General features: G+C 44.6%; 1 protein-coding gene across 1 annotated transcript in view; it reads right to left on the bottom strand.

Annotated features, from left to right (window-relative positions):
• Positions 1-12060, bottom strand: part of LOC133968721 (receptor-type tyrosine-protein phosphatase S-like) — a 73348-nt gene that overhangs the window by 16940 nt on the left and 44348 nt on the right. Inside the window, exons 7-12 of the mRNA XM_062404906.1 lie at positions 9530-9544; positions 7834-8103; positions 7012-7391; positions 5092-5293; positions 3791-3927; positions 3404-3548 (exon numbers count right to left, since the gene is read on the bottom strand). Of these exons, the coding sequence (XP_062260890.1) occupies positions 3404-3548; positions 3791-3927; positions 5092-5293; positions 7012-7391; positions 7834-8103; positions 9530-9544 (1149 nt within the window). The remainder of the gene's footprint in view (positions 1-3403; positions 3549-3790; positions 3928-5091; positions 5294-7011; positions 7392-7833; positions 8104-9529; positions 9545-12060) is intronic.

The following is a 12060-nucleotide window of genomic DNA, read 5'->3' as shown; positions in this document are numbered from 1 at the left end:
AACATCTGACCCAAATTGAAAGAAATTCCCTTAAGGTGCTGTTGAGATATCGTGTTCACTGGACGGACAGATCAATGAACCAATAGAAAAAAACAACAACATGTCACAGACTGTCGCCAGTGTAGAGGCATACAAAAAAGAAACATAACTAATTGAAGAATTGACAGACTACTGGACTTCACAGCTAACCATCTTGCAGGTTCAAAATGCTGGTAAATCTAAATGAGTGAACGGTCAAATGAAATGAACTGTTGAATGAATCGTGAATAATCTATCCAAGCTAATGAGGGTGTTGTCTGCAAACACTGCAATTCATAGATAAACAGTCACAAAAAGTTTCATAACAGCATCTAATTAAATCTCTGGAGGACAAACTTGATGAGGATTCCATGGCTCTGTTAACAAAAGCAGAAGACGATGGAATGTCTGCACTCACGTATTGAGTTGAGTCATCCTCCTCCATCTTCTCCCACAGACATGACACACCCCGCAGGCAGCCGAGACAGAAGAGAGAAGTGAGTCAGTCAAAGGGCCAAAGGAGGGAGGGAGGTTAGATGATAGGATAAATGAACATCTTTTAATCAGCTAAATCCTCGGTGGTCACCTGAGACTCATCCAATAAGAGGTCTTTGATGCGGGGAAGGTTACGTGATTCGCCGCCCTCTGCCGGGCTGAAGTGCACCTGGTAGCCTCGGATCTGGCCTAGCCGTAATCGAGGCAAAACCGATCGCCAGGTGACTCGAAGTGCTGAGGAGTTGAGTGGCTGGACGTCCACCTGACGAGGGGGTGCGCCGGGAACTGAGCGCACACACACACAAACAAATGCAGAATTAATTAAGTGACCAGCAGTCTAGCCAGTAAATAATCAACTAAACAATCAATAGTACTCAGGTCTGATCTACGATTCTCATCCTTACCATCCTCATCAGTCCTGCAAAGCACAGTCGGACTGCTGGGTCCAGTCCCCTCTGTGGTGGAGGCAGCCACGGTGACGTTGTACCAACTCCATTTTTCCAGCCCCTCAACCACTGTCTGCCCCTGCTGGGCTGGGATAGGAAGCCCCTTCAACTCCTGGCCCTGACCACGGCCGCCTGCCCCAGAAACTCTCTGGTACCTCAGCTCATAACCTGCCAAGTCGCCATTCTGGCCCTCGATTGGAGGCGGCCTCCAACTTACCCTCAGCGAGGTGGAGCTGGCACTCTCGCAGGAAACACCCTTGGGTGCAGCAGAGGGCTCTGATTGGACAAGGGGCAAGGAGGGCATTTGGCAAAGAGTTCAGGAAGAGACCCAAGAGAAAAGGGTTGACAAATGAGGAAAGAAAAAACAAGAGGGAAAAAACCAGTACAGAGGTGGGTGGTAAAGGATAAAAAAAAGGAAACAATAAAAAGACTAAGGTAAACTGAACTGAAAGAGATAACACAAGGACAATCATGGCTCAGACAAAAAAAGGGGCACAGCCACGTAATGTAAAAGCATAATGTTAGACTTAGAGCCTAATGAAATAAACCAGAGACAAGAGTATTGACCCTGAGTGGACAACTTAATTATACCCAAGGAGAATGTGTATCCGATACCTGATGATTATATTTTATCCTTTGTAGCTTGTGGCTTGAAAGGATCCAGATTTATGAATGAAAAACAAATAGAGTCTTTCTTCCTAAAGCAGGCCTCACAGTTCACTGCACAGCAGCACAGACGAATATACGCATTTCACAACACCAGCCCCGTGGTGGCATAATCCTTGCGTCCTCGTGATAATAGAGTGGTCTGAGACTGTCCATGGGCCGACTATAGGAGCAGGTCCCTGGCTTTCACAGAGTGAAGAGAAGAGGGGGGGAAACAAACTAAAAAGAGATCTCACACAGGGCCGAAGGGATTTAGGAGGCAGGTTTGAAATAAAACAGCAGCAACAACACAGATCCTGGATGAGAAAGGCACTCAGACGAATACATAAAGTCAAGGCTAGAATGATGGAGAAGGCAAGAATGGAAATAGAGGAAGTAGGCTGGGATGTTGACTGCAGCAAACATGGAGAACAGACCACACACCTCCACCACCGTAGATTTGTGCAGCCTATGTATCACTCACCATATATAATGTTCCTTAAAAAAACACATACAGATGGGCGAGCACGGCCGAGGCGTCCGGGCTTGTGTGCGAATGCAGGAGTGTATTGCGTGTGTGTATGTGTGGGAGTGTAATAGTCATAGCTGACAGGTTCAAGTATCTATCCACTCAGCCGTAGAGCCACTGTTCTGTTGGCCTCAGGGGACAATCTAGATGTGCACCAAAGCTTGGCGATAACAAAGCGCACATAACCTCCCTGGGAAATGAATTCTGCTGCATGAAATAGTCGGCTTATCAGGCACCTTCCTTTCCCTGATCCCTCCCTCCCTCCCCGTCCCCTTTCCACCCAGCTCCGCCGATGTACCACCTTTCTTTGCGGAAGCAAGACTGAAATGAGCCGGTCTGAAGGCGTTTAGTGTCTCCTGTGCTGCGTTCTACGAATGACACGCAGATTGAATCTTTGTGTCTGTTGAGTAATTGTGCTTGACAAAAACTTACCGGTGAAATACGACAGCGCCGCGAGCCGCAGGACTTTCTCAAACACTTTACGACTTTATTTATTCTTTTCCTTGCACCAGTTTCTCCGTTATCTCTGCGGTTTTTCTTTCTCTTCTCGAGAGAAGATTTATAAAAAGTGGCTTGATATCGCCGGAGCGAAAAATACTGGAACTTATTTGACCGCAGAAGAAAAGCAGAGAAAATGAGACGAGGGAGAGAACCGGTGAAATACCGACTGGCCGGCACTTACCTGTCAACACAGCAGGCCAGCCACCTTCCTTTAATGCTCCTCACCATTGGCTGCTAGCCAATAAGTGGTAGACAGTTTTGCCCTTTCAAAGACATTAGACACTGATAGAGTAGAAAAAGTGAAAGGAGGGTGAAGAAAAGGAAGAGTGAAACATTAATCGGTACTCCATCTCCATCTGTCAGGATGTTTTGGCTGTGGAAAAAAGCGGGAGGTTGAGCGGAGGAAGAAAGGCACAGTCAAACGTAGATGGATGGGTAGAGGGGCTCGGACACATGGGTTGATAAACAAGACAAATGGAGCGATGCGGCGAAGGATCCCAGGTTTTACCAGGTCAGGAGCTGAGCACAATGTTGTTTAAGCTGTGTGTGTGTGTCTGTGTGTGTCCGTGTCCGTGTGTGTGTGTGTGTGTGTGTGTGTGTGTGTGTGTGTGTGTGTGTGTGAGTTTGAGAAAAAGGGTGCGTGTAAGGGACAACATATTTGCATGAGATTTGTGTACAAGGCTGAAACACAACACAACCCAAATTCTGTGGGAAATGTGTGTTTGTGCATGCAGGTAAATGATGTGAGCCCAGTCAAATTGAGACGTACTGGCTTGGGACGTCCTCTGCACCAGCTCGTTAGTGAACGCGCCGATGCCTTTGCTGGAGATGGCGGCCAGGGAGAAGGAGTACTCGGTGTTCGCTTTTAGACCCTCCACTGTGTAAGAGTTCCTCGGCCCAAAGGTCAGCTTCTCCTGCGAGAGAGAGAGAGAGGGAGGAGAGAAGGACACGGTGAGAGGTGGGATGAGGGGAGGGGAAACAGGAACATTAAAGGAGATTTGGAGAGAAAAAGATAGGAGACTGTCGCAAGCCGAGACAGCGGCGCAGAGCGCTTAGGATAATCTTTTTTTCTTACTCCATCATCTTTTCTTCTCCCTCTGTCTTTTAAGAAAATCCACCCTGCAGACAGGTTTATAGAGAGTATGAGAGGTCTTACCAAACTGCCAAACTTGACTGGTTTGTAGAGCAGCTCATAGTTGACGATTCCCTCCTTGGTGTAGGCAGGCTCCCACGTCACCTCTATGCTGGTGTCCGTCACCTTGCCCACTCTAAACTTCCCTGGCTGACCGGGGACTGAGAGGAACAGAACAACACACAGTCAGGAAAATTCACACAATACACAACACAATGTAGTTAAGGACCTTTCTTCAACAGCTTATCACTACGGGCGATGAGATCCTACAGTGCATGAACACATGATGTATGTAAAGTATGGGTTTAAATTAGATACTGGTTATTTCACACAGCAAAATCATTTGCATGCACTGATCAGATAAATACATCATATTTCACTGGAAGGGCTTTATCTAACGCTAAAATGTATTTACAAGATGTCTATTTTAACATTTTAAATGTAATTAATTCAGTAAATTGTATATATCTTTGAGTTTGCCTTTGTTTTTACATTAAATCCTTTTAAAACTATATAAATAAGTATATTATATTATTAATGGATTTATAGGAATAATGTTACAAGGGAAATACAACTGTCCATCACACCATCAAACCACACAAGATTTGTTCTTATATTTAGCTTTCAAATAGGTGTTTAAGCGTGGGGGGTTGAGGGGGTGGAGCAGGTTCTTTCAAATTCATTTTGGAATCCAAAATGAGTCTCTCAAAAATAAAGACATCTGGCTGTTAGACTTGTTTATCTTTTACGTTGAACCTGGAACCTCATAGCAGCCAGCGCAGGGACAAAAACAGCACAGAGACACAAGGTATTTTATGACCGTTACTCGCTGCTTTTTTTTTTGCTAAGCTTCCAAAGTTCTGGCCCAGCAGGTAGAATCCATTCATAATGGTGAAGCTTATTTGTCTACAGTGGACAACTGCCCAAGAACAACGTGTGTAGTAGATAAAGTGTAGGCAAAATAAAGGCTTTTTAAGGGTGTATAATATTGACCTTTGACCACCAAATTATGAGAAATTCTCTCAAGGCGATCTTGAGATATCCAGTTCACAAGACCAAAAATTTCTTGTAAGAGCAAAGTGACCTTGACCTATGACCACCAAATGCAAATCAGTTGAGGCACTAGTGCAGCTGAACATTTGTACCAAATTTTAAGAAATTCCTTCAAGTTGTTCTTCAGACATCGTGTTCAAAAGAGTGGAATGAACGGACAATCCAAAACCTAACGCTTCAGGCCACTGTCTTGGCTTGGAGCCCCAAAAAAGAATACCACACATCTACCAATGACTATTTTTACACTCACAGTCACAGTCCCACACACTTACCTCCGGGCATGACTTTGACATGGACAGGGTCCGAGAAGGGTCCGTCCCCAACAGAGGTGAAGGCCAGGACTTGGATGGTGTACGTCTCTGAGGTGATGAGGCTCTGAATGGTGGTGATCACGCTGTCCTGGACGTTATGAATCTGCCACTCATTCATGGGCCGGGACGGGTCCATGGTGTAGTACACACGGTAGCCCTTCACCTAGGCCGAAAAGTGAGCGTGAAAGAAAGTCCTTTAGAGCCAAGGGCAGCAGAATATTGGATTCTGCTTTGGGATCTAATGTGAAGGTCATCACGACTTGATTGTATTAAGTGATCGTCCATCTAATCCCACTGACCTGCACGCACGCTAAGCCATAATACCTTTCAACACAACTAGACACACAGCCAAGGTCGTCATCTATGAACTGCTGTTTTATTTTAGTCCAGATGGTTGTGCGGATTGTTTGGTTCAGTGTTAGTTAGAGGTCATTGTGACAAATGTATGTTCTAACATCTCGGAGGCAGCTATGTATTTGACCTTGATGGAAAAAAAAAAAAAAGGAAAAAGCACTTTAAGATTGAAAGCTCCAATTCTAATACGAGATGAGTGTTCTGAGATTGAAGAGCACGAGATATAATCAAAACACTCCATCCTACGGGATTTGTTTATGGGAAGTTCAGAGTTTATGTAATCCCGACGCCACGCCGTTGCTCTTACACACCACCCCTGCCACCTCTCCAGTTATTATTCTTTAATATCTATAATCCCCATATGCTCTCAATTCAGTCTGCAGCTTTTATGAACCGACTGCACAGTGAGGTGTGCTGGAAACAGGAAATAGGCCTCAGGAGGGAGCGCGCTTAGCTTAGAGCGGACAGTCCAATTACCATTTCTTTCTTTAGAGGGCGAGGGAAGTGGCGAGGGAGCAACAGGACGGAAATCGTTGGCAAGACACGATCCCTGAAAAAGACACGGACCTGTGTCCTGGAGTGAAGCTCCCACTGGTGAGGCTTGTGACGCATTTAACATTTGAACCTCCTGTGCAGTTTTTAACCGTGTCAGTCTGTATAGTAGGTACAGGAAAATTACATTTCAGCTTCACATTACTTCAGGTCTCCCTATTTAGCATAAATAAACATTTGTTTTAAGGAATAGCCTTCGAAACTCTACCGTGTTGTGGAGAGCCAATATACAGACATTTCAAGTGTTTCTGAATTTACTGTCTTTGTTTGCAATTCTAAACCATCCTATGCAGTCATACATATTTTATATTATTACAACTATGCTTTGCTAAAATTCATTATCCATCTGCCTCCACTTATGCAAGTCCACAGGAGGAGTTATAGTTGTTGAAAAATACATTAATAAATAAACACTTACATCTGCTTACGACTACATTATTGTGTGTTAGAAATCATCCATTAAATATTCATAAAGTCCTTCTAAAATGATTTGAAATTTCCAATGTGGGGGATATGTACACTCTGTCCTGGTGGTCAAGAAAATGTTTCAAAAAAGTGTAGAAATTACGTTGTACAATTTATAACAACAGTATTGATTTACATTTAATTATAAGTTTAATTATGGGTAAACCATTCTAGTTATGAATGGGTCAGAGATCAGGGTAAATTATGAAAAAGCTATTTAAATAAATCCAGTAAAATGAAACTAGACGACATGAAGTGAAACTTTGGATTCACAAGATGGAAGCTGTCACTCTGACCGGACTCAGCATCATTAATCATTGTGAAAGCGAGGACGCAGGTTTCTCTTGACAGGCTTCACTCCAGCACAAAAAATCTGCAGACGTTGAGCAACCGAATTAAAATGTACATCTTTTTTTGAATGACGGGAAGAGAAGAATTCTGACGGACAACAAAAGCAAGGAAATGTGTATGACAGCAGTTGATAAAGAACTCTTTGAGTCCTCCTCCCACCTGTCCATTGGGCTCCTCCGGCTCCTCCCAGCGGACCATCACCGTGTCCTGCGAGATAATGTGAGCCTGGACGTTTCGGGGAGGGCTGGCCGGGGCCTGCTCTCCTGTCCGAGCCTCCACGCGCGTAGAGGGGGGGCCCTGGCCGATGCTGTTGAAGGCTGACACTCTGATCTCATACTCGGTGTTGGGATACAGCCCCCCGATGCTGTAGCGGGTGGTGGTGATGCTGTCCACAGTCTCGTACTTGCTGTCCGGCCCTTTGGCTCTGTACTGGATGATGTAGTAGGAGACTGGGTCTGGGTTGCCGGAGTCCCAGGTGATGGTCACACTGGTGGCGGTGGTTTCCGTGACAATGGGTGTGCCGGGAGGCTTCGGCAAAGCTTAGGAATAGAGAGAGGGGGAAATGAATGAGAATTATACTTTCAGTCCACACTGTTTATATCCTAGTGAGATTAATGGCATGTCCTACAGTAGCTGTAATTAATTGCACTGAAAATGTCTTATGAATATCACAGTAAAATCCATTCACACTATCCCACTTTCTTATTTTAATATATCCTTATGCACTCTATATATACTACTGCATACTAGTGTTAACGCCATCTGATTAAATGCTTTTTGTTGTTCTCACACTAATCTAAAGTTGATTCAAATCTTATTCAATAAACAATTTGGGGGTATGATACATTTAAAAATTGTAAACACATGAATTTGGAAATACTAAAGAAAACCAATCTGTTTCTCTATAAGCAGCACCCTCCTCATCCCCTTCTTTCTCTCCGAGGCCGAAGTGGTTAGTAATGTTATTGGAGCGTCTCTTACTCTTGACGAGGACCTGAGCGATGGACTCGATGGTGCCCAGACTACTCATGGCCACACAGGTATAGTTTGCAGACTCCCGCACGCTGTTAAGCTCTAGCACGTTCCGGCCAATTGGCATCTCATCCTCGGGGGTCAGGTCTTCAGTTCCCAGCATCCACTTGACGTAGGGCATGGGCGAGCCCACGGCCACGCAGGTGATGTTGACGCTCCCGCCCGGCATGATCTCGTGGTTGGAGGGGAAGATTGAGAAGCGAGGGGGCACACGGCGCACTGGGAAAGGAGGAGAGTTGGGGTAGAAGAGGAGGAGGCGGAGGGGTGGGGTGGGGTTGGGTAGAGGGGCGAGGAGGTGGTGGAGAAGAAAAGCGGGGAGGGGAGTGAGGAGAAGGAAGGCAGAGAGAGAGAGGGAGAAAGAGATAGAGAGAAGGAGGAGGCGAGGGAGTAAGGGGGGAGAGAATCAGAAAGAGAGAGAGAGGAAAGGGAGAGAGAGAGGGAGCAAAGATAGAGATTGAGAGAGAAAGTGAAAGCAAGAAAAAAATTGAGAGAGAGAGAGAGAGAGGAGAGAAGAGGTAACAGGAAGGGGGAGAATGAACTTCAGGGTTTTTACAGATAATTACAAAAGGGATATTTCAAGTTTAGTCCCAATTACTGTATGGTATTGATGAGTCCAACAAAAAAACACAAATCTTGTGTGGAGCTCGACCAATCACAGTGAGCTGCCTACTCAAAATAATATGTGACAAACTCTTGAGTAACGTTTCAACCAGGACATGACACCTATAGTCAGTTTCTCTTCTTATGGCTTTTCATGCATTCAAGCTGAACAAATGACACTTCAGATGTGTGACTTTAATTGTGTTGTTATCATTTTTCTTGCTCTAAGCAATGACTAAACTTTAGCTGAAGTGTCAGAGACAAACTTTACTTCATTGAGATTGCTGTGCCGTGATGTGTTTCTGCAGTCGATGGGTTCTTTATTTTTTCGTGTTTGTATCATGGGGGCCGATCAATAGATAGACCTGCTATTTGTGTCCCCATGAGATGAACAAGTAAAAGTAGTGAATCAAGTCCAATTCTGCCTCTGTCGGGGCACGGCCGACTGTACAGTGTGGGGAGAAAGTTGCATCAAGAGAGACTGAACTCATAGGTCACTTGCATGCCTGGGCGACTCAAGAGGGATAAAAATGGTGGAAGAAAACACAAAGAAGAGAACGAAGAACTGAAGACTGAAAGGGAGACAGAGAGAAGCCAGAGGAGAGCCGAGGCGCTGCAGGGATAGATGGAGGCCAAGAAAGAGGGAGAGAAAGACAGAGACAGAGAGAGGAGCAGAGAGAGAGAGAGAGAGAGAGAGAGAGAGAGAGAGAGAGAGAGCGAGAGAGAGAGAGAAAGAGGCAGCTCTACTTCTCTTCCAGACAATGACAGGCAATGTAGCAAGGGACAGCCACATTGTACAACAAGAAACTGTACAATACATAAGATTCATAACTGATACAGTGTGTAGTCAAATGAATTGGAGATGTGAACAGGAGTGGATCGAGGGTTCTAATAATAAGGTGTCGTGGCAACTACAGAGTGAGCATTGGACACAGTCAAGAACACCAAGACAGCATGAAAGAGGCAGAACGGGAAAGAACGAGTGCGAGCAAAAAGAGATATGTGAGGTAATATGTGCATGTTTATAAGTTAAAAACTTATGTACATGTGTCTGTTGCTCCTACACATCAGGGTGCAGACAGAATGCAGAGGAAGAAGAGAAAAAAAGGGGAACAGGGACAGGAGGGGGGGGGGAGACAGGGAAGTGGAGATAAAGAGAGGGTTAGAAGAGGGTTTTCAGGGGGCGGGGGGGGGGAAAGGGGGAAGAAAAGAGGAGCGAAGAAGAAGAAAACACATGGATCTATTTAAAAACACGGCTGTATACCAGAGTCAGGCCCATTCAGAAAGTAGGTGCTTCAAAGTAAGAAAACAGGAAAAGAAGACTAGAGATGTCGAAGGAAGAGGAAACCCCAGGGTCACAACACAGGAAACGGAAAGAGACAGGGAGAGAGTAACGGACCAACATCTCTGGATGAAAGGAGAGGATGGAAAGGGAAGGCAGACAGAAAGCAAAAACATCGTCCAGGAACTTATACGTTTAACAAATAACAAATGTTCTGAAGCTGAAAATAAAAAGTTACGGTAAAACGCTAAAAAAAGAAAAAACAATGGGCGCAACGGCTTATAGATGATTTGCGAATCCAGAGGTGCTTCTAATAAATAACATAAGAAATAAACAGGAAAATAATAAAATTAAATAAAATAAAAATGTGCTGCATAACCTCCACTCCTTAATGTGCAACAGCATTACTTGGAATCTTCATGGGCCACCTCCCCCCTACTCAAAGAATCTAGAGACAGTTGGATAGAAGTTAACATTTTTGTGCATGATTTCAAGAAATCAAAAGAGACGAATAGTTGCCGTGATGTCACAGATAAAAGTGCAAAGCATGTGGTACAATTTAAAAAATAAATAAGGGCCGGAAGATACCCAGAATTGGACACAGAAGTTGAAGACAAGAAAGAGACAAAGAGACAAAAGAACAGGTAGATCTGTTAGAAACAGACATGGTTATGCAGGCATCTCCTCGCCTGAGCATGCTGGAGGCAGACAGACAGTGCATCCATGACAGCGATAGAACATGCGTTAGATAGGCAGCAGGTGCAATGCAGCATGACAGCAGAATCAGTTCAATGGAGTCAGTCGTCAGCTACTGACTGGAAATATCAAATGCAAGCGAACAAACCAAAACAGACAGTTAATTAAAGCGTATGGATTAGTGTGGTAATATGAGCAACAGCAGGATGAGGGTGGCGCCTGAATGTGAGGGTCAAGTGATCGGAAACAGCCCGAGCGGAGACAGAGGACCGAAGACTCCACCATCGAGACGTGGCCGAGTACCTCACAATAAAGTGAGGCTCATAACAAGGGATAATCCTTCACATGCTCACAGAGCCTCCAGCTTAAAGTTAATCGAGCCGGGTCGCGCCGTTCCCCTCCGTTTTCTGTACGGCGCGCGAGAGCCACCAGCTTCAATCTTTATTAGCCGAGCTATCATTAGTCCCGTCCTCTGCGGGGAGTCTGGAGGCTACAGACTTGGGAAACCTTGGCACAGAATGAGGATTACCGCCGTGTCTCTGCACCGCTGTATTAGGCGATCAGGCCCGTCACTGAGCTGACATTTACACAGCAGCAGCCGGTCTGTCTCAAGGACACAGCTTTAATAAAGCACTGTAATAAGTGGGAATCATTAATGTCCTCCCCGATATCTAAAAAGTGGATGGATGTGATTAATTTTGAATGTCAGTCATACAGACATATGGGAGTGTTTGGTAGAGATAGCCACAATCAGGGAAAGCAGGATAAACAGGCTATTTATTGCAGTAAATTTGGCATATTGCTGCAAATATGACCGCAAATACTGTAGTGTTATTGTAATTTCTGCGAATGTGCCGTGAGTATTCAGCTATACTTTACTTCACAATACCACAAAATACACAGACAATGCAGTACGAAAGTGCAGGCCAACCTGCTGTACTGCTAACATCCTGATTTAATGACCGATATCTGCCATGCTGGGATTTCATCTAGATTCGCTTGTGAAGTCTTTATCACTCAGAGAGACAGTTTCAAGCATCAGAATATCTTTTTTTAATTTGGTATCTCAGAGCAACTTGCTAAATTTGCTGCTCTGTGGTTTAAAAACAGGAGGAGCCCGTAATAGACGCTCTCCGTGACGATTCATCTTGAAATAGTAAGCAAAGCATAGTTATCATATAAATCATTAACACCATAATTGGTTACAATTATTACACCTAAAGCTGAGGCACTCTCTCACCTCGCTGTCTTACCGAATTAGCGTGTTCACACAGGCGTCATGTTTACATCTGCCAATTATAACTTGCATATGTGAAGACTAGTCATTGATTTGACAATGAATGCAGTTTTGAATCCATTCCCATTGTAGACAGAAGCCAGATGTCAGCAGGTGTTGGTGGGTTTTTCCCCAGTGGAGACAGGTGACGTATGTACTTATTCTCGATGATGGAGGCATCAGGAAGACCAGGCTGATGAGCCTGACAGAAATTTGACACGTTTACAGTTGTGTTGCCAAATCTGACCTGTACCTACAAAAATTAAGTACCACAATCTCTGTGGAGCTTCCCTATTGGACACTGTAGATATTGTAAATCTAA

This window comes from Platichthys flesus, chromosome 14 (assembly GCF_949316205.1).
Source record: "Platichthys flesus chromosome 14, fPlaFle2.1, whole genome shotgun sequence".
Classification (NCBI taxonomy): domain Eukaryota; kingdom Metazoa; phylum Chordata; class Actinopteri; order Pleuronectiformes; family Pleuronectidae; genus Platichthys; species Platichthys flesus.
This window is presented reverse-complemented; position numbering and strand designations above follow the sequence as displayed.